Source organism: Solanum stenotomum, chromosome 6 (assembly GCF_019186545.1).
Source record: "Solanum stenotomum isolate F172 chromosome 6, ASM1918654v1, whole genome shotgun sequence".
NCBI classification, from domain to species: Eukaryota; Viridiplantae; Streptophyta; class Magnoliopsida; order Solanales; family Solanaceae; genus Solanum; species Solanum stenotomum.
This window is the reverse complement of record NC_064287.1, coordinates 32,327,580-32,348,113: the sequence shown is the minus strand read 5'-3', so window position 1 is coordinate 32,348,113 and position 20,534 is coordinate 32,327,580. Positions and strand designations below refer to the sequence as shown.

At 36.6% G+C, this 20,534-nt stretch overlaps 1 protein-coding gene across 2 annotated transcripts; it reads right to left on the bottom strand.

Moving 5' to 3' along the window:
- Window positions 1-579: 579 nt before the first annotated feature.
- LOC125866817 (ferrochelatase-2, chloroplastic) lies at window positions 580-20,146 on the bottom strand. Of its 2 annotated transcripts, XM_049547177.1 has the most exons (9): window positions 19,714-20,146; window positions 19,278-19,421; window positions 18,801-18,902; window positions 13,395-13,498; window positions 13,178-13,304; window positions 12,379-12,531; window positions 8,701-8,801; window positions 8,397-8,598; window positions 580-1,439 (listed from the first exon to the last, which is right to left on the bottom strand). In XM_049547177.1, the coding sequence occupies exons 1-9, from the start codon at window positions 20,050-20,052 to the stop codon at window positions 1,215-1,217; spliced, it is 1,497 nt and encodes a 498-aa protein (XP_049403134.1). In that variant the 5' UTR covers window positions 20,053-20,146; the 3' UTR covers window positions 580-1,214. The 2 variants fall into 2 exon arrangements, with proteins under 2 accessions (XP_049403134.1, XP_049403135.1); XM_049547178.1 differs by lacking the exons at window positions 13,178-13,304; window positions 13,395-13,498.
- Between the last annotated feature and the right edge of the window lie 388 nt (window positions 20,147-20,534).

The window sequence follows — 20,534 nt, the reverse complement described above, 5'->3', positions numbered from 1 at the left end:
TCACCAAAGTAGTGTCCTCAATGCTTAATTATATCCTTTTATGATCAGAATGTGTTTGTATTTCAGCAATGAGAGCAAAAGCATGGAGATAAAAGAGATCAAAAGAAGCCAAAAGCCTTGAAAAAATAGGCAAAGGCAATGTTGAGCATCACCCAATGTGACTCGGCATATTGCCGATCAAACAAAATATGACTGAAAGTTGCAGTTTGCAATCGTCTACGTATTGAATTTGCATGTATAGTTGAATGTTATCCACAAGCACTATCTATTAACTTTTCCTGGAATCGACTTGACTCAAAGAAAGTTGAGAAAAAGGAGGCAACTACAAAATCTTTCAATGTATCTTTGTTACACAAGTAGAAGAGAAAGATGTGTGTGCCAAAACTTTGCTCATATTGAATGAGATACTATATACTCCAATGAACTCTTGAGTAAACTAATGCAGCAAACCGATAACCCGAGTCTCGAGTAAACTAGCATTGAAATTATGCAATTTTTCCTTGAGACATCCTAAACAAACAGGATATACTCATCACTTTAGCTTCTCCGTTTGTTGGACCTAGTCATGTAAGAGGTAGCGCAACTATGGACATTACATAAATCCAGCAGCATCTTAGTCTTTTTTTACAATGTTGAAAGTTACTTTCCAGTTGTTCACACTTTCAGCATCTAGATTATGCAAATACAAGATTATTGTAGACATCTGCCACAGTATTGTTCCAATCTTAACACTGTATGCAAATGTAACTTAATACATAGAATTGTTTCAGAAAATTGGAGCAACAGAGGAAAATTTACAGGTAGGGTGTTGATGCCAAAAGTAAAACAAGTATGATAAACCTTCGAAGATGAGTTTGCCCTTCTGTTTCTTCTCTTCCTTGATCTTTCTCACCCTTCTCTATCTTCAGTAAAAATGTACTCTATGTCTCACAAAACCTGCTCAATTGGCCTCTAGGGAATGAAATAGAGGCCGTTTTGCTACATAGATTAAAGAAGTATATGGTAGCACAAGAGTGGGTGCTCATTCTAAGTGAAAGACAATGTACAACTTTTTAATTCATTCCCGATTTCAGTCATTTTTCAACATCTCAACAGCCAGCCACCTTTATGTGTATGTATGTGTATGATGCATGTGAAAGACAGACAGCAGGGACGGGAGGGAAGAAGTTTCCTTCTCAAATAGGACGAGCAGCGAGAGAGTACGACGTAAGGGGCTAACGGAATAAGGGCAATATGCCCCACTGGTGCAGGAAGCCTTCTCCAGTTGTTACTTCTAGCACCAGCAGCACAAGAACTGCCAACATAGCTGCTCTTCCATTCCACGTTTCAGCACTTTTTGTCCAACCCCATTCCCAGACTGTTACAGGAGGTGGAAGCTCCCTGCGCTGTGAATCATATGCTGCCAATAACTCTTCCACGCTGCCAAGAGGGACCAATGACTGCAAATAAACACCTCAGCATATATTAGGTTCATTTCACCACTCATCTTTGAAAACAGCATTGAACTTTTTTGTTCAAACTTTGATAACATTATTCAACCAGAAACCAGTTATCCACATACAAATAAAACAAGGAGGGGGTGCCCTTTATTTCAATCACTTTCAGCAGTTGCATAATAAAAGCCAGGTGCCATGTTTTCTGCAGTAAATGGAAGAACCTGAAAGTATGCAAATCGACTAAGAAACTGGAGCAAGTCTTACAAAACATTTGAGCATGGCTGAGAACACACCAATGTCCCAACAAGTCAAGGGTATGTGTTAGTTGATCAACCTCCTAGGGCTGAGTAAGTTGTTCAAATTCTTCACTTGGTACATAGAAGTGCCAAAGATCTTGTTGCATATATCATAATGGAACTAATGTGGTTGACAAGTAGGACAAACCATGAGGACTAAGCCTCACTTGTGCCGATCAACTAAAATGAAATGAAATTCATTTGGATAAACTGATGAATCACAAGTAAACATCAGCCCCCCATCCCACAAGCATAAATCCTATTATTATTATTTACTTAATATAATTCACAATCAATCATATTTGGTCTGGCAGAAAAAAAATTGTCATATCTCAAAATGAGAATGAATTAAACTCTTCGGAGATGGAAGAAATGGAATTGTAAAATTAGCGACAATCTATCCAATAAGCCTCGGACAGGTAGATGCTGCCCAACAGTTGGAAAATCAATCATACCTCGCCCAAGAAGAAAAAGTTATGAGAAATGAATTATACTTTGCTCAGACTGAAGAAATGAAATTGTCAAACAAGTGATCATTTACGCAATAAGGCCTTAGAAATGTAGATTCTGCTCAACAGAGTTGGAATAACCCATCCTTGTCAAATGGTATTCATATTAGAAATCTATATGGATGATGAAGTGTATCAAAGAAGTTACACTTTCAGCAATGATGACTAAATGTTGGAGGGTCATATAAACAGAAGGTACACATTGTCTAAACCTCTGTCTTGATATCTCTAGCACGTCTAGAAACTAGAGTTCCTTATAAACCATGGGAAGAACCTATCTAAAATTGCCGTCAGAAACGAACTAACTCAAACTCAAATCCATCGTCAAACTTGTTCAAAATATCTCAGAAGATCCTCTGATAGCATCAATGGTGACATGCTTCCATTAAAGGATTTGGTAAAACTTGGGAAGTTAAGGAGATGCACGACAAGGTTGATGAGCTTCAATGGGAGATCAGATCAGAAAGTGCTTATCTTGGAAGAAAAGCCCAAGAGTAATGGCAAAGAGTGGAGTAAGTGATATGCAAATTTCATAGTCCAAGTCCAAATTTAAGACGAGGAAGATTGAGGCCACATGGAGTCCAAGAGGTGGGGCCCACATGTAGCCCAAGAAAGGAGTTGAAAATGCCCAACAAATGAGCTAAAATTCTACCAAAAAAGATGATTTTCACGGTCAACATGGGTAGTTTACGTGCCAAGTTCACATGAAATTTTGGAGCCAAAAACAAAGTCAGTTATTCCCTTTTTTTGTTAGCTGTATTGGGAAGAAGTGTGATATTAATTTTTACTTGTTTTCCTCGTTTAAAATTTCCTAGGTAGGTTTTAATCTTAATAATTTCCATAGAAGGATTCAAATCCCATGTTATATTGGATATGTTTCCCCTATATATAGGGCTGGATTTTTGTTGGTTTTCTTAAAAGATGGTGCAGCAAAAAGGGTTGAAATTATTAATCGAAAATGTCTCTCAATATTTTTCTTAAGCATTGGAGGGCTTTAAATAGCGAACTTACAACAAAAGATTTGCATAATTCAAAATTCAAAATTCAAAAACCTAAAAATATCTCAACAAACTAAAACAGCCTAATAAAAATTTAAAATTTAAAATTCAAATCATCCTAAACATCAGCAGCTTAATTATTAGGTTGAAAAGAAAATTAATGCAGTAACTAAAAGAAATTTTCAACAAAAAATATTTCAAACAACATTATTATTAACATTATTGAGAGATTGTTTTCTTTACATCTTTGTGTATTGGCTTCTTGAGGTTTATCTTACGACATCACAAGAACGATTCTTTTAGGAGGTAAGATTTATTTTTAACTTGATATCTTTGGTATTAAAGTAAATGAAGGTAATTTTTCTAGTACTAATTATTGTCTCTAATTCTTCGAAATAGGATCTAGATCACTATGCCATGTTAGTTCTTGAATTGACTCTACTAGTATCATAACTAGCTTTGATGCACTAATTTTTTATTACTAAGATCAATTAGGACTCTTACCACTTAATATTAAAATTTGGAAATTTTATTCTTGAATTTTGCATATCTTAAATTATTGTGTTTAATCTTAATATTTTCGCTTCCACATTATTTTCTCATTTTTCTTTCAAGTAACCCAATTCTTATCAAGTGATATCAAAGCGGTTCTATCAAGATTTCGTTCTTGATAGTAGTAGGCGTTTCTTTACAAGGCAAAAAAAGGAGAAAATACATAAAAACACCTTCAATCTTGTCTCGAATTTTAGTAACACACTTAATCTTAGCGAGAGTCCTGTTACCCCCTGGAACAATTTTAAAGCAGAATAAACATCACCCTAAACGTTGTGGCACAAGTAGTGTAAGCGCATCGCTCAAGCATGTGCAAAAACAAATAGCAGCTCAAAGTAGAACCTTTTTACACCATGTGTCCAAAATATTAAAAAACAACATATTTTAAAAGGACCGTCTTCAATATTTTTGGAAAAATCTGCAACCTTTCCTGCACTCATGCCCTCCTTATGGGCTTACCATCTCCACCATAACTTGCTTAACCAGTGCTACCACTTCCCTTTCCAAACCTCTTCCCTCCTCCACCAGTAAATCAGAACCATTATTATAGTTTATGAAAGAAACCCAATAACTTCTTATCAATTAAGTCCAGCAACCTTAGATTTATATGTACACAGTTGCATCATAGATTTCATGTCCGAAAACAAAAAACCCAATAACAAATTTGCTACACTAATACTCCCTCCGTTTCAAAAAGAGTGGCCTAGTTTGACTTGGCACAGAGTTTTAGAAAATAAAGAACTTTTGAATCTTGTGGTCCTAAATTAAAGTTATGTCAAATGTACTAAATTGCCCTCTAATCTTGTGGCCTTAAACATGCCATGCGGAAAGCTGAAATTATGTTACCAAAAAAGGAAAGAGGTCATTCTTTTTGAAACAGACTATAAACGAAAGGAGACCATTCTTTTTGAAACAGAGGGAGTACAAAGAATCAACTTTCTGGGACCCTTTTTCAAAAATAGGCCAAGAATTTTTATATTATTTTTGTGTGTAAAAGAGATTGAACCCAAATAAATTATTGTAGAAAATTGGATTTAGTTTTAAGAAACTAAAAAGAGATAATCTTTGCTATCACTGAAAGAAAACCGAAAAGAAGAAAAAAAAATATGTAGAGGAAGAAAGTGAAAGCAAAACAATAAAGAATGAAATAAAAGAATGGTAAGGTTGAGAAGTAAGGATAACAGAAACAAAGAAAGGGGTTAAACATCAGCTATTGAAGTGGAGAAGAAGAGAAAAAATCTCTTAATGATAAAAGAAAAAGAAGAGAAAAGGGGTTTAAGTGATAAAATGAAAATAAAGACGCATGTAGAGCATCATCAGGTATTTTTGGTTATTCATGCCACATCAAATTTTAGAGTGATGTTTATTCCACTTTAAAATAGTTCAAGGGGCAATAGGAACCTCACATAGAATTAATTGTGTTGCTGTAAATCCCAAAAAAAGTTTGAGGGTGTTTTTGTGCATTTTCTCCCTAAAACCTAAATTGTTTTTAGTAGCTTAAATAAAAGGTAAGCTAGTGTTTGAAAATCAAGTTATATTTAGAAACATTGGATTTATTGTTTTTCTTTGTTTCCAACACCATCAAGGAAAACCAAGAAGAGGGAAAATTTGGAGTTCCTTGTACACAAATTGATCTTTTCTTCTCTTATCAAACTCAATTTGTCAAGAAGTTGGGTAAAAATTAACTTATTTCTACATCTTACCTCTTAAGGATTGTTAATAGTAGGATTTAAACCAACAAAAAAAAAAAATTGAGTGGAAAAGGCAAGAGAGGATGAGATCAATAGAGGGAAAAAGCCAAAGTGAGAGATACTTATTTCTTTGATATTTTTCTTATGAGGTTTCTAGCACTTAAAGAGACTGAAGCAGGGACACAAGATGACTATTAGAATCTCTCTGAAAATTCTAGCATATATGTAAATATAGTAAGTAGCTTAATTTACAACAACAATAACATACACAGTGAACAAGTAAGCTCTAGGGAGGGTAGAATGTAGGCAGACCTTAACACTACCCCATGGAAGTAGAGGTTTCCAAAAGACCCTCGGCTCAAGTGCAACAAATCTCGATATAATGAAGAAGACAATGAAGAGAAATTGAAACAAGAAACAGAGAAAAGTAGCAAAAACAGCAATAAAATCATGTGATAATCGAAATGTCATAAACAACATACTAGGGTAGATTATTATTAACAAACAACAATAAACAATGATAAAAATACAAAACAAGATCTATAATAATACAAGTACTGCCACTGCAAACACTAGCCACCCTAAGCAAGACAACACCACATTAACTGCTACCCTTCTATCCTAATAAGAGTCCTCCACACCCTCCTATCTAGGGTCATGTCCTTGACAACCTGAAGTAGCGCGTCATATCCTGTCCTATCACCTCTCCCCAATACTTCTTCGGCCTGCCTCTACCTCTCCTCGTACCCTGTATAACCAACCTCTCACAACTTCTCACTGGTGCATCTATGCATCTCCTCTTCACATGTCCAAACCATCTCAGTCTCACTTCCCTCATCTTGTCAACCACGGAGGCCACACCCACCTTATTCCAAATATCCTCATATCTAATCCTATCACTCCTAGTATGACCACACACCCACCTTAACATCCTCATATGTGCAACATGCATTTTATGGACATGGGATTTCTTGACTGGCCAACACTCAATCCCATACAACAAAGTCAGTCTAAACATAGTTATTTAAACCCCAATAGCTTGAGGGAATAACCAAGTTGAGTTCTCTCTCAAACTCTTTCTTTCTCACAATGACAACAACTTAACTGAGGTGCTCACAATGATTGCCGCTCAACTTGATGTGATAGACACCACCCTAACAAATTTAGGGAGACCAAAACCGTAAACATGGCTAGTGTGAGGAGAATCCACCAAAACACAAGACTTTAAATTAAGAGACAAGTTGTTCAAATTTCAAATTTTAATACAATAAAACTAAATAAAGTATAGAGTGTCGAGGTCGAATCCTAATTTGGAAGTCGAGTCCCAAATTGAGTATTGGGATTATATCCTGATTCAGGTATCGGGGTGGAATCCAGATTCGGACGTCGAGTCTTGAGTCGGATGTCGAGGTTGGATTTCGGGTCAAAAGTCAGGTCCTGAGTCGAGAGTCTAGGTCAGGTCTAGATTTGGAAGAGAGATCCCGGGTCGAGTTTCGAGGTCGGGTCCTGATTTGGAAGTCGGATCCCACATTATATGTCAAGTTTAGTTTTATGATACAATAAAACTAAATAAAGTATTTTCAACATTTTTCATCCAAAAAAAGACGAAAATATTTTCTTCATATTGAATTCTAAAGTAGAGTACTATTTACTTGTGAAAAAATGGGTAAACATGGGTCTACATGTATTTTACCCAACCCATTTTCACCCATATGAAATACGGGCGGGTTGAATTGTTACCCATTTTATATTGGCCCATTTTCAACCCGCTCAAATTTGACCCATCCCGCCCATTTGCCACCACAACCTGTAGGTCATGGCTAGATGGGCATAAATTAGACCCTTAGCATATGTGTACACCTTAGCATTTGATGTGTGAGTTTATTTGTGTTAGGTACTGATAATGAGTTTAAATGAAATTATTGTGGTAAGATGGAGTGGGCAATAGACCCACGTAAATTGAAATCATTGATTCTTTATTTCCTTGATGATTGAGATTGTTTATCTGATACGCATAACCTGCTGTGATGGTACTTGTTGGGTGTTGAAATTACTTGCTATGTGCTGAATGTCAGGTCTACTTGTTGTTTGACTCATGTGTTGCATGCTTCCTAAATTGAGTCAGCATATTATGTCCACCAGTACATAGTGGTTTATATTGACTAATACTTCCCTGTACTCTTCTTTGGTTGAGTGCAGAACGTGTTCCAGAGGCTCATTCGAGATCCCATTTCTATCGTGTGCAAGCAGTTTCCAATCCAAGGGTGAGCGCTCCATTTTCAGGTTGTCGTGGACCATCATAGTAGTCTTTGTATCTTCCGAACAATGAGACAATCTTATCTTTTATTTAGTTTTCGGATACTTCTGTTAGGTTTGGTTTTGTTTAGAAGTTCTTGTATGATGACTTTCGGGTCTTGGGAATTTTAGTAGTTGATTCGTTTCCGCACTTATTTAAGTCGTTGGTTTTCAAAATATTATGTTTTAGTTGGATTTAATTATAATTCTGTCTTGGATGGTTGATGAATTTGGTTAAGGTTCAGGTTAGATGGTTCTCCCACTGGAGGGTTGGTATGAGTGTCACTCACGACCCAAAGCCATTTGGGTCGTGACATATAATCTACTCTTTTTTCCCAGTACATGAACTAGCTAATAAGCTAACCATGAGCCAATTTATATAAAAATTCATGAATCAAACAAATCTTAAAAACCTTCTATTTTTCCAACACAAGGTTTGATTTCCAACATCTATCACCAGCCTTTTCACATACCATCCAACTAAGTTACAGTGCTTAGTGCCTATGTTAGATAATCCGTTCAATTAAACGTTTGCAAGCTTCTCTATTTCAGGTCATTGGTACCATCTACTTAACAAAAAATTTAATAATTTCTTAATCATAGTGGAGTTAAAAAGCACCTGGCGAGCTTCAAGATTTGAGACTGCCATTGCTCCTACATATGGAAGACTTTCAATCACTGCGTCTGCCAAATCTGAAATGAAAGTGGGTTCAACACCTAGGGCAGGAACACGTGCCCAGTTCTGTATTCCAGACTCCAATGCTAGCTCCTTGTATTCAACATCAATTTCCTCTAATGTCTCAATATGCTCACTTACAAAACTGTGATAACATTTAAAAATTAGAGAATACAAATAACTAAAACAAAAGTCGAACAAACTAGGCATCATCATTTGTACTGCTTAAACAGCCAACTTTGCTTACCTTATTGGCACGGCAAGAATACTCTTCACCCCTTTCTTCCCAAGCTCAATTATTGTCTCATCAGTATATGGTTTAAGCCATTCAACAGGTCCAACCCTACTCTGCATCAGAGCAAAATAACTTCGTGGAATGGCTAAGTAAAAACATTTACAAAACTCAATCATGATACTCTTAAGTGAAAAAAGGTGCATCCATATGCATAAGAATCACAGTAAAGCACAGCAGTTCAGGAAGTCATGTATCCGAAATGCCACCGGTGAAGATTATTTGTTTTGTAGTTGATCCAAGAAAATAACTTTTATTTTTATGACAGTGGTGTCCGTACAGCTTGCGCGCACTCCCGACTACTCCATCACAACCTGCTACCTTCCACCAACACGTGTACCGGTTAACTCTGACCACCAACACTTAGGTAGATGGAAAGAAATCACCTAGTGCTTTTGCCTGTACTGAGATTTGAACTTTGAGACCTCAAGAAAATAACTTGTTTTTTTGCATCCAAATAACTTATCAATGCCAGATAGAATCAACATTGCTTGACCACATACTCTATCGCCCAAACAAATTGGAGAATCAATGTTACAAAAGCTATATGTTATGTGCTAGCAAATGAGCATCCGAGCATCATCTATTTTTCTCGTCCAATAGTGTATCACTTGACAACAACATCATAAATACGAATCGCCTTTCCCTTAAGAAATGTATTAATCAAATAATAATAAGCACCAAATAAAAATCATTTTTGTGCTGATGGGAACACATAATACGACATGGAATGGAGCACCCTCTAAGTTCATAAAATTGACACCAATAAAAGGCTACATTACCTTTCATACATAGAGGTATTATGCTTATAACATGAAAGTGTTTAGTACTCGTGTCTCACACTCGATATTAGCTAATTATATTTGTAATGCAACTTAGAAAGTTCATATGGTACAACATGATACTTCAATAGAAAGTAACAATTAGTCCCCTCAACTATTGTTGTGGAAAAAGTGTGTACAAAAGAAAAAAGCTTCTTCACGTTCATACCAATAGTTATGCACGTACTCCTTTACAAAGTAAGATGGAGTGCTTTAATATGTTATTCTCAAGTTCACCATATAATTTAACTGTCTTATCAACCTTATAGATTGAAGAGGTGATATGGAGATACTTTTGCCAACAATACATGTCATGCATGATACTATTATACATATCATTTCTGTAACGCCCCGTACTTTTGGTCTAAGGTTTAAATGGTTCGACATATGTAATTGGACCCGAACCTGGAGAATTTGGTTGTGCACATGTGTAAAAGTCAATGTTTAAGTATACGGTTGTGTTGGATGTGAATTAAAGTCTAACAGAAACTCTAGCACAAAGTCGGCATGGAAGCGTCTCCACAAATTAAGTTTTCAAATAAGCTCGCACAAGGTGTAACTTCTAGCAAGCATATCTCCCATGTATAAAGATTTATGTGATGAATTTCCTACCACAGTTAAAAGATCACTGAATTTAGTTTCCAATGAATCAAATTGTTCGTCAATCTGAGCTATGTACAAGAAGTTATGTACGTTTTACGCTAGTGCTATCAGTGGATAACATGTAGGGGCCTACGGGCATAGGTTGCCGTAGGAACAGTATGTGGATTCAAGTTTAAGGCAGCCACAGAAACATTTGGGTGCCCACCTACGACCATATGTGGCCATCTATCAACTTCTTTAAATACACCAAACTCTGAGGGTTTACTTCATTTTCTCACTTCGACTTGACTTGAGATAGATTCTCTCAGCTCCACTCCCCCCAATTCAAGGTAAGTTGTCACTGATCCCTACTGTCTTTCATGAGTGTTTCTTCAATGATTACGCAACTCTAACACCTATTCCTCTTCAAATTCTAGAGGGTTTTATCATCTAGCGCTGAAGTGGAGATTTTTGGTTTTTCTTCATCATTCAAGGTAAGAATCTTCTCTTAAGCTCATGCATGGACTATTATTGATGTATTAGGAATGTTTTAGGGAAGGGACTCATGGGATGGTGATCGAAAGCCATGAGCTCGGGTTTTGGATAATTTTGTGAGAAGATGGGGTTTGTTATGGTAGAAAGTTCTTGATATGCTGCTGCCCGGAGGGGTTTGGATGACCTCATAGGAGGGTTGTTGTGTTACTGTTTGTGTTGAAGAATGAAAAAGTCTCACATCAGTGGTTAATGTGATGGTTGATCTACTTATAAGGCTTCGCAATCCTCTTTCCTTTGAGCTATCTTTTGGGGTATGAGATAGGCCCAAGACCTAATTTTACATGGTTTTAGAGCAGGACCCATTTCACCTAATGTTGAGCCCCCAAATTAAAATTTTCCCTCGCACAAGATGTCCAGCCCTAGGCGTGAGGTGAGGTGTTGAAGAATGAAAAAGTCTCACACTGGTGGTCTCCTTATAAGGCTTGGACAATCCTCTTCCCTTTGAGCTAGCTTTTGGGGTGTGAGTTAGGCCCAAGATGGCAAGACCTAATTTTACAGTTTGCAAGGAGAAAGTTGGTTGTGGATATGCCAATGAAGGAGGATTTTAGAGTTTTAGCTCACCATATGTGCGATAAATTGCTTAAGTGTCTTTGTCTTGAATCTCTTTTGCTAATTTTAGCTTCCTCTTATTGTTTTTCTTGTAGATTAAGGTCTTATCGGAGTAGTCGGCCTTTGTGGTACACTTAAGGTTGGAATCAAGGAAAGTAAGGCTAAGACCCTCTTTTCCCTATCATGACATGATCTCATGATCTTTCTTTCGATATTTTCCCCTTGTTCATGAACTTATGGATTTCATGTTCCAAATTATACTATGAGTACTCTATGTGATAAATCTTTCATGTCAATTTATACTATTTTTTTATTTTATTTTTATAGCCGAGAAATCCGTCTGTGACCCGCCCTTTGGACCAATCACAGCCTTCTAAACTACATGGATGATGGGCCCGCCCCTCTACCAACTCCACTTAAATACCGAGCTTCGCTTTGCATGGAGTGGGGCTTGAACCTGCGACCTAAGCCACAATTCCTCCACCTTTTGCCACTCGAGCTAGGCCTTGGGGGCATGTCAAACTATACTATTAGCCTTGAATAATTTTAGCTTCCTATCATCGTTTTCTTGTAGATTAAGGTCTTATCTGAGTAGTCGATCTTTGTGGCCCGCCCCTCGACCCTTGTCATGACATGATCTTTCTTTCTATACATTCCCCTTGTTCATGAGCTTATGGATTTCCAATTCCATATTATACAATGATTACTCTGTGATAAATCTTTCATGTCAATATGTTTCTTAGTAGTTGTATTCATTGCCTTATGTCTCCATACCTTCATGGCCAAGTCCATTTGCTCCTCATGGATATGTCTAATGTCGTACATATCAAAACTGACACCTTTCTACCTAAAAGTTATGTCTAAGAACAAGGAAATGCTTTGTAAGCCGAATGTACGAAACGGTAAGTGCTATCCATGTGTACTCAACTGAACACCAACTGAACTCTTGAGCTTTCTTATAAATGATCATAAAGATGAGCCCAAATACAAAATGTGCAAGAAGCTAGAGTCTTATCTTCATTACAAGAATGTTTTAATGCATAAAATAGACAATGTTACCTGTGCAAGTGTGTTTAAATATAATCATTTGTGAAATGTAAGTATGCTAATAGATCTGCAAAGGTACCTGATAGGCCAAAGTATATGCATTATGTACCCTTCTCTTCTCAAGTTCTTCCATTATTAAGTCCACACATTCCTCCATCTCAGCCTTGTATGGATCACCTGCTTCCTCCACATATGCAAGTGGTACACCATGAGCACTGAAGAATATCATCACCTGTGTATATGAAGCTAGTCAATGCAGGAGACAAATTAGAGAGACTTTGTACTTCTTGGGAAGACCCTGCTTTTATTTTCATTATAAAATAATAATTTCATAACTATGAAATGTAGAGGAGTAGAAGCAGGAACAGAACAGTGTCAAATCTGAAGAAAACTTTGCTCCAGAGTGCTGTAGTTTTCCTTTGTTTTTGATCTTTAATATCTTCTGCTGTACAGAGATCTTTTCATGACTCTGTATTTCTACCCTAACCAACTCGATGGAGTTTCAAGAGAAGGCCTCCAAGCAAAAGACTTGATGGACAATGATACACTAAATCAAGAGTATCACAATATTCATGACAAGAGTCTTTTCTCATTTACTTTTTTGAAACTGGTAAAATTAAATCTTTAAGCATTTATTTTTATCAAAAAAAAAAAATCTTAAAGCAGTTATTACAGAAGAAAGCAAAACTGAGAAGGCATATACTTTGTGCGAGAATTTTTATAGTTTAAGTAATGAAAACAAAAATAAAAATGCACAAAGACTTTATGTGCCTCAAGTATAATACTATCAGAAAGATGAGACCTTATTAGGAAAAAGAAGAACCTCTTTTTACGAGGTAAGTATAGCATGAGACATCAAAGAATAGAGACAATACTACCTCCTCCGGATGTTCAAAACTTTTCAACTCTTTTTCCATCAAATCTGCCATGGCTTTGATATATCCTTCCCGTTGATACCATGAGGGTATTACTGTGTGTTGCATGTTAACAAGATACTCATCCTCCCTGAAGTTAGTACTCATTGCTCCACATATCAGTTTGACAATCGAAAATGGAATGTATTTTCTGAGCAGGAACATAGGGTATGTTTATTACCTAAATATACTCTCTAATAGGCGAAGGCTTGAACCACTCGTAGATATTGAAAACTGTGGATAAAGAGGGAGCACAACAAGCTTTGTGATTCCATCTCTTTTAATCTGCAAAATGAACAGAAAAGGGAAAAGGATATGAAAACCAACAGCTCAACTTCCACTCTATCCTAAGTAACACAAATGTGCTTCAAGAAAAAACTGGAAATAGGGAGAAACTATATTAAAAGCGGAATAACCTGAGAGACTCTTATACTTGGATCAGATTGTCACCTAGACACTTATACTCATGGTTTTGTCAACTGGACACTTAAACCTAATGAAACTCAATCTTTTAAACCCTTTTTGCATCCGATAAATGTGTGTGTGATACAAACAAATACACATGGGATTCTATGTCATTTTACAATGCCACATAAGAACTTAATATAAAAAAAAATCAAATACAGTTCCCTTCTTCATCTTCCTCAGCCCCCCCCCCCCCACCCCAACACACACACACCACTCTTCTTCTTCAACAGATCCCCCTTCTCCCTCCCACCCCTTCCTCTCTTCTTCATCAAAATCGCCCTCTCCCTCCTTCTTCAGATCCTTTTACCCTTTCCCATTTTCATTTTCTATTTTCTCTACTCCAATCAAAACTACAAGAAGAACCGATGAAGCAAACAAGAGATATTTAAAATGTTTCAAACTAATAATAGCAGAAAAATAACTGAAAATCTCACTGATAAAAAAGCCTATAAAAAAAAATTATGGTGTTCTTTGATGTTCATAACATCCTTCGTTGATCGACAGGGGTTGATTTTTCTTATTATTCTCTTATTTTCACTTTAATTTGGCTTTTGGGTATTCTCAATTTGATGTTAATAATGTTCCAAAATAATTGATTATATTGAATGTTGAGATTTTTGTCAAAATAATTTATTATAATGTGTCAAAATGATGAAAGAGAAATGAAATTGTTCTTCTTTGTTCAAATAGTTGCTATTCATAGAAGCTTTTGATTGTTTTTCTCAAATATTTTCTTCAAGCCTTGGTGGTGAAAATAGAGGAAGAACAAAGAGTGGGGGTAAAGAAACGAGGGGTGGGTGGGGGAAAGAAGAGCGATAGGTGTCAGTTTTTTAATTATCTTTTTATTTGTTTATTTTAATTAATTTTTAGTCCAAAATTGTTTGTGTACGCGTATTAAACCCGTGAAATTAATGCATTTGGTCCAGCTCAACCATCAAGTTGCCACATTGGATGGGTCAAGTCAAAGGGTCTAAAATTGTGTGTTTTAGTGAGTTTAAGGGTTCAATTGGCAAAATCGTGAGTATAAGGGCTCAACTGACAAACGGAGCCAAGTACAAGGGTCTCCTTGATCATTCTGCCTATATTATACAACAACATATCCAGTATATTACCACAAAGTGGGGCTAAGAAGGTAGAGTGTATGCAGACCTTACCTCTACCTTAGGAGTAAGGTACAGATAGACCCTCTTCACAAGTCAAAAACATACTAGAAAAAGATGTAATGAAGGTACAACAGACAATAGGTAGTAACAAACAATATAGTAGCCGAACAATACTAAAGCAACACATTATTGCAATTGAACTACATGAAATAACAAATAACAACAAAAATCAAAGAACAAGAGACTACAAGTGTAGCACTACGACTACTAGTAAGGGAAACAAGACAATGCACTCCTCCGTACTAGCATGGACGCACTCCTACCTACTAACCATCTACCCTGATTCGCGTCCTCCATACCTTCCTATCTAAGGTCATGTCCTCGAGTAAGTTGCAACTGTGTTTTGTCCTATCTAATCACCTATCCCCAATACTTGTTCAATCTACCTCCACCTCTCCTGGATCTATCCATAGCCACCTCTCAACACCTCCGCACTGAGGAATCCGGGCATCTCCTCATCACATGACCGAACCATCTAAACCTCGCTTCCCACATCTTGTCTTCCACGGAAGAATATGACACAATTCTTCCTAAGTCTTTGTGTAGATCTATTTATATCTCCAAAACAACAACTACTCCTTGGTCCAAACAAGTTGGGTTCAGGTATAGGAAGCCAAAACAAAAAAAAAAATCTTTCATACAATCCACCATACCATATACAAGCTGGGATAGATTTTACCCACCCCTTTGCCTTGTACCGTCTCACGCTTTGTTCCAGCCCTTCAACATATCAATAGTGGACTCTGGCATGACCTATTTCAGGCCAAACATGCTCAAGATAATCTGCCGCAGTTGACCAATTATTTTGCAGTGTAAAAACAAATGACTATTATTTTTAGAGTTCTCCTAACATAAAAACCATCTTGAACCTAACCTTATTCCCCTTCTTTGCAGGTTTTCATGAGTAAGGCATGCTCTCCTAACTAACTGATAAGGAAAAACTCACTTTAGAAGGAGCCCTGGCTTTTCGAATATTATTTTTTTTATGACAAAGGAAATTTGCAGCCGCTATCCTTTGGGTGCGCACAGGGTAAAACCCCCGCTCCTATGCAATAGCTCACAAATCATACATGAGAGGTAACCCGCACTACGCAAGCCAAGTGCGACGAGCTCGACCCAGAAGGAAAACCCCTTGCTTTTGTTGGCAAGGGGTTTCAAACTTTAGACCTCCAACATGGAAGTCCCAAGCCCAAACCACTGGCTTTCCAAATATTATTTTTCCAAGGCCATCTAGTATCTTGTTGTAGAGTAGCAACTAATGCATTATATGTTGATTTAACTGTGAAACACTTCCTGCCATCACCATTCCATATGGTAGAATCTTCAGTGTCAGTTGTGCCTTTGAAAATGTCCAACACCTTGAAGAACTCAGTAATCCTATGCACCTCCTGACTAGTCATTCAGCATTTTCCTAAAAGGTATGTTCCAGCCTTGTAAGATCCAAGTCTTTTCAATAGAAGCATCTGGTATCCTGCAAAGCTAAAGAGATCTGAGAGAACATCATTTAGAGGGCCATGTCCCAACCAATTTTCCCTCCAAAATGAAAGTTTCCTCCTATTTCCCACTATAAATCCCACTTTATCAGCAAATTAGGTTACTGCAATCTCCAGATACTAGCTCCATCACTACATCATTCCATAAGATTATCTTCACTATTATATCTCCACAAGCACTTCATTAAAAGACTCTTGATATGAATTTTTAGTAAAGGTTAGAGACGATTTTTTGAACTTGATTATGGTGATATCGTCTCTCACATGGCTGAGATTGCTTTAGTCTGTCTCTTTTTATCTCTGGTTATCTTTTGCCATTGGCCTTTTCATGGGGACCTTGAAGAAGAGGTATATATATGGAGCAACCACGAGGTTTTGTTGCTCGGGGTAGAGTCCAGTATCATGGTCTGTAGGCTACAGCAATCACTTTATTGCCTAAAGCGGTCCCGTCGAGCATGGTTTGGCAAATCTAGCACAATTATTCATGAACTTGGCATGGTTCGTAGTGAAACTGATTACGTCACTTAGATTCAGATTTGAATATGATTTTGGTGGTCCATGTTGATGATATATACAAGTAATGATGAAGAAGAAATTATCAAATTGAAGCATCATCTTTTTCAGCAGTTTTTGACCAAGGACCTTCGCTTATTGACGAACTATAGGTATTGAGGTTGCTCAATCTAGATCAGTAATTACCATTTCCAAGAGGAAGTATGCTCATGATATTCTCGAGGAAACATAAATGATAAATTGTAGGTCTATTAATACTCTAATGGATCCAAATTAAACTTCTAGCAAGTCAGGAGGAACCTGTTTGGGGTTGTTTGGTAACTAGTAAAGAGGTAACTTATCCATGTATTAATTTATGTACAAGTTATACAACGTTTGGTAGCTAGTTAGGAAGTAAGTATTCATGAATAAAATTAATACGACGTTTGGTTTGCAATTTAGAAACCCACATAGCTAATGCATGTATAAGTTATGAGGGAATTGGTGTATTATCTTATGCGGGGGAGATGGAATAGCTAATACTCACATAACTAATACATGCATAACGAGTACATGCATTACTAATTCCTGCATGATTCTAACCAGCTACCAAACGACCCCTTAGTGATTCTAAAACATATAGGAGGTTGGTAGGCAAGTTAAATTATCTCACTGGAACTCGATCTAACGTTACCTTCACAGTAAGTGTTGTAAGTAAGTTTTTGGATTTTCTTTATGATAGTCATTAGAATGCAAATACGCAGTCTTTGATACATAAAATCTGATGACTATTTTACAAGGATCTAAATATGTTGGTGAAGATTTGGCGGGATCACCCTCTGACAAACTATCTGCCTTTGGATACTAAATTCTAGTAAATCTGGTTTCTTGAAAAAGTAAGAAACAAAATATACTTGCAAGATCTAGTACAAAAGCTTCTATGCACTGCCTACAGAGAAGTTCCCATCTTTGTTGTGTTTCCACAGCACCCTATCTGCCTCTGTTGTGACAATGTTGTTTCCTCCTAGCTTTCCAAGCTATGAAGCCACTCTATCAACCTCCCAATCATTAAGCATTCTTCTGAAGGAAATGTCCCACCTCTGTGTTGTCCAGCACTCACTTACTCTAGCCTCAGTGTTTCCACAGATCTGGAAATGGTAATTGATCAATCCATCCATCATGCCAAAAAATTTCTTGCTTCTATTGCCTATCTTAAAGCTAAGATTGGCTTCCACCAGTGGCCAAAAGTTTCTGATTGTTCTCCACACTGCCATACCATAAGGATCAGATACAAAGTTGGAGCACCATGGATTAAGGTCACCAAATTTTGTCACAATTACTTTCCTCCATAGAGTCCTCTCTTTAGTGTATCTCCATAGCCACTTCACAAGTAAGCTCTCATTCTGCAGTTTGAGATTTCTGACTCCTAGTCTCCCTCTTCCTTTAGTTAACATTACTGTTTTCCAATTAACAAGGCAGTAATCCTTCCCCACCGGTCTTACTTCTTAGTACCACCATAAGCTCCACTTAAGAAAATTGCAACAATTTTTTGTTGTTGTTTATTACACTCAGTCGTGAATTCATGCCTAGTTAATGTATGCTTATTTATTAATTAGCTTTAAAATTATAATCCTCCAATAGATTCTAGAGATCCTACAATATAGTTGTTGGAAAAATTTGATTACTGTCGATCTATCATCTAAACCCAATATGATATGATTCTACAGTAGTGTAAACACAGCTCCTACAGAAAATCCCCATGGGGCAAAGGGGTTATGCAAACTTGTAGCAAGCTAATACTTCAAATTCAAGGGATAAGAGTGTTGTGTAAATATGCTACCACTTATTTTGCTCAATGAGATGATTGCAGAGACTCAAGAAAACAGCTAAATGCACCCAAAACACATAAACAGCCATAGAAGTCAAAGGAAAAAGAAAAGATTACAAATAAAAAAGAAAGAAACAAGATACCTGCTCAATGGCTTCCTCTGTGAATGGATGCCAGTAGCGCATACCAACATACACCTTTGCAGGCACATTCTTTTCCCACAGAGCTTTTCTCAAGGCTTCAGCCTAAAAATCAAATATTATAAAAAAAAAAGGAAGAATTGAATAGAGGAGCCATGAAAATAAATGCAGAAAAACATTGTACTGCTCATATACAAATCAACCACAGCAAAAGAGATCTCTCAGTTGAAAATAAATGGCAAAAGTCATACTAAGAATAGCCTTAGCAAGTGTTTCCACCCTTAAGCACTAGAATTCAGCATGGTCCAAAACATTTCAACACTATGGTATAACACTGTCACTTAACAAAGAAAATCTAGAAATCTACCATCATAAGCATCTCGTAGCCACAGTCGGATCAACATATTCATTTATTCCTACTTAAGTACTCAACAATTAATCAACAATCAGCAACTTTTATCAAACCATATAAATTCATGCCTGAGCATCAGTTATCCGTCGTAGAGGAGAACCACCACCAATTGAAGCATAACCTTCTTTGCTCTTGGGTGCTCTAGCAACAGATATGAACTGCGCCAGTGGCCTTTGCAAAAACCGAAACAATCTTGGCAATCGAATAATATCCTATTCAAACCAAACAATCCAAGTTAAGAACCATTAAACAAAGAGTGGAAGGATCCTCAAAAAAATATTTTATTCTCAAAAAAAAACAAAGAGTGGAAGGTGTTATTTCCAAACCACAAAAGGATGGTTCCACTCTAAATTGCATTTTGTTTCTTAGAATCACTACTAATTTCAAGCATACACTTAAGCTGTTCAGTTCCTTTTGAATTGGACATGGTTAAATTGTATTTGCTATACCTAAATGGCAAAAGGGTAAATAATCTCAGAAAAAAGAAAACAGCATTTAACTTACTGGATCAGCAAAAAGATTGAATAAAAATGGCTGCACATCTTCAAGAGTTTCAGGTCCACCAAGATTAAGCAACAAAACACCAATTTTACCTTCACCAAAAACAGGATTTGTGGAGAGTTGTTGAGGGTTAGAAGTGAGCAATGCTCCAGGCATTATAGATGGCTTCTCAGACCATTTCAAGGAGCATCTAGCTACTAATGAACAATTCTTAGGTAGCCTTAAACAAGAAGCGGCGAAAGATGAAGTACACTGAGTATCCAGTTGAAGAAAAGGTGAATAGGATGTGCAGTTGGCCGGCGACGGAGATATTTCACGGCAGAAAATCACCGGCGGCGCCATTGCTGGACTGCAAGGAACAGTGATGTTTGAAATGCTTGCTTCGAGTAGATAGTTTGGTTTGTTTTCTTACTTTTGGAGTGTTAGTCTCTCCTCCACAAGTTCAAGATAATAATCAACCCAGTTATGCTATGTAACTCACAACTGTGTAAAAAAAATATCTAAAATTGTGAAAAAATCTATGTCTACATTTATACATAGTGTACTTATCCGCTATTTTCCGAAATTAAATATGTTTTCGAATAACTGATATTGCTAATTTATTTTTTATTTTTTATTTTTAAATAAGGAGTATAAAGAAAATAATATAAATCAAGTCATGGTCTTGATATTATCGATTTAAAAAATTGCTAGAAAGATATTTTTAAATTGTAATGTACACTTAACATTGTCGATAAAAAGAAGAAAAACATAAAAAGTTTAAATAATTGACCATCTAATTATCGTAATTTTTTTATTAGATTCAATGAATTTTATAACAATAA

Coding starts and splice junctions, on each gene's coding strand:
- LOC125866817 (XM_049547177.1), bottom strand. CDS start 20,052: ATGGCGCCGCCGGTGATTTTCTGCCGTGAAATATCTCCGTCGCCGGCC. Junction 18,903..19,277: donor GACGGATAACTGATGCTCAG/GCATGAATTTAT, acceptor TTTGATTTTTAG/GCTGAAGCCTTGAGAAAAGC. Junction 12,532..13,177: donor GTTTTGAACATCCGGAGGAG/GTAGTATTGTCT, acceptor TCATATACACAG/GTGATGATATTCTTCAGTGC.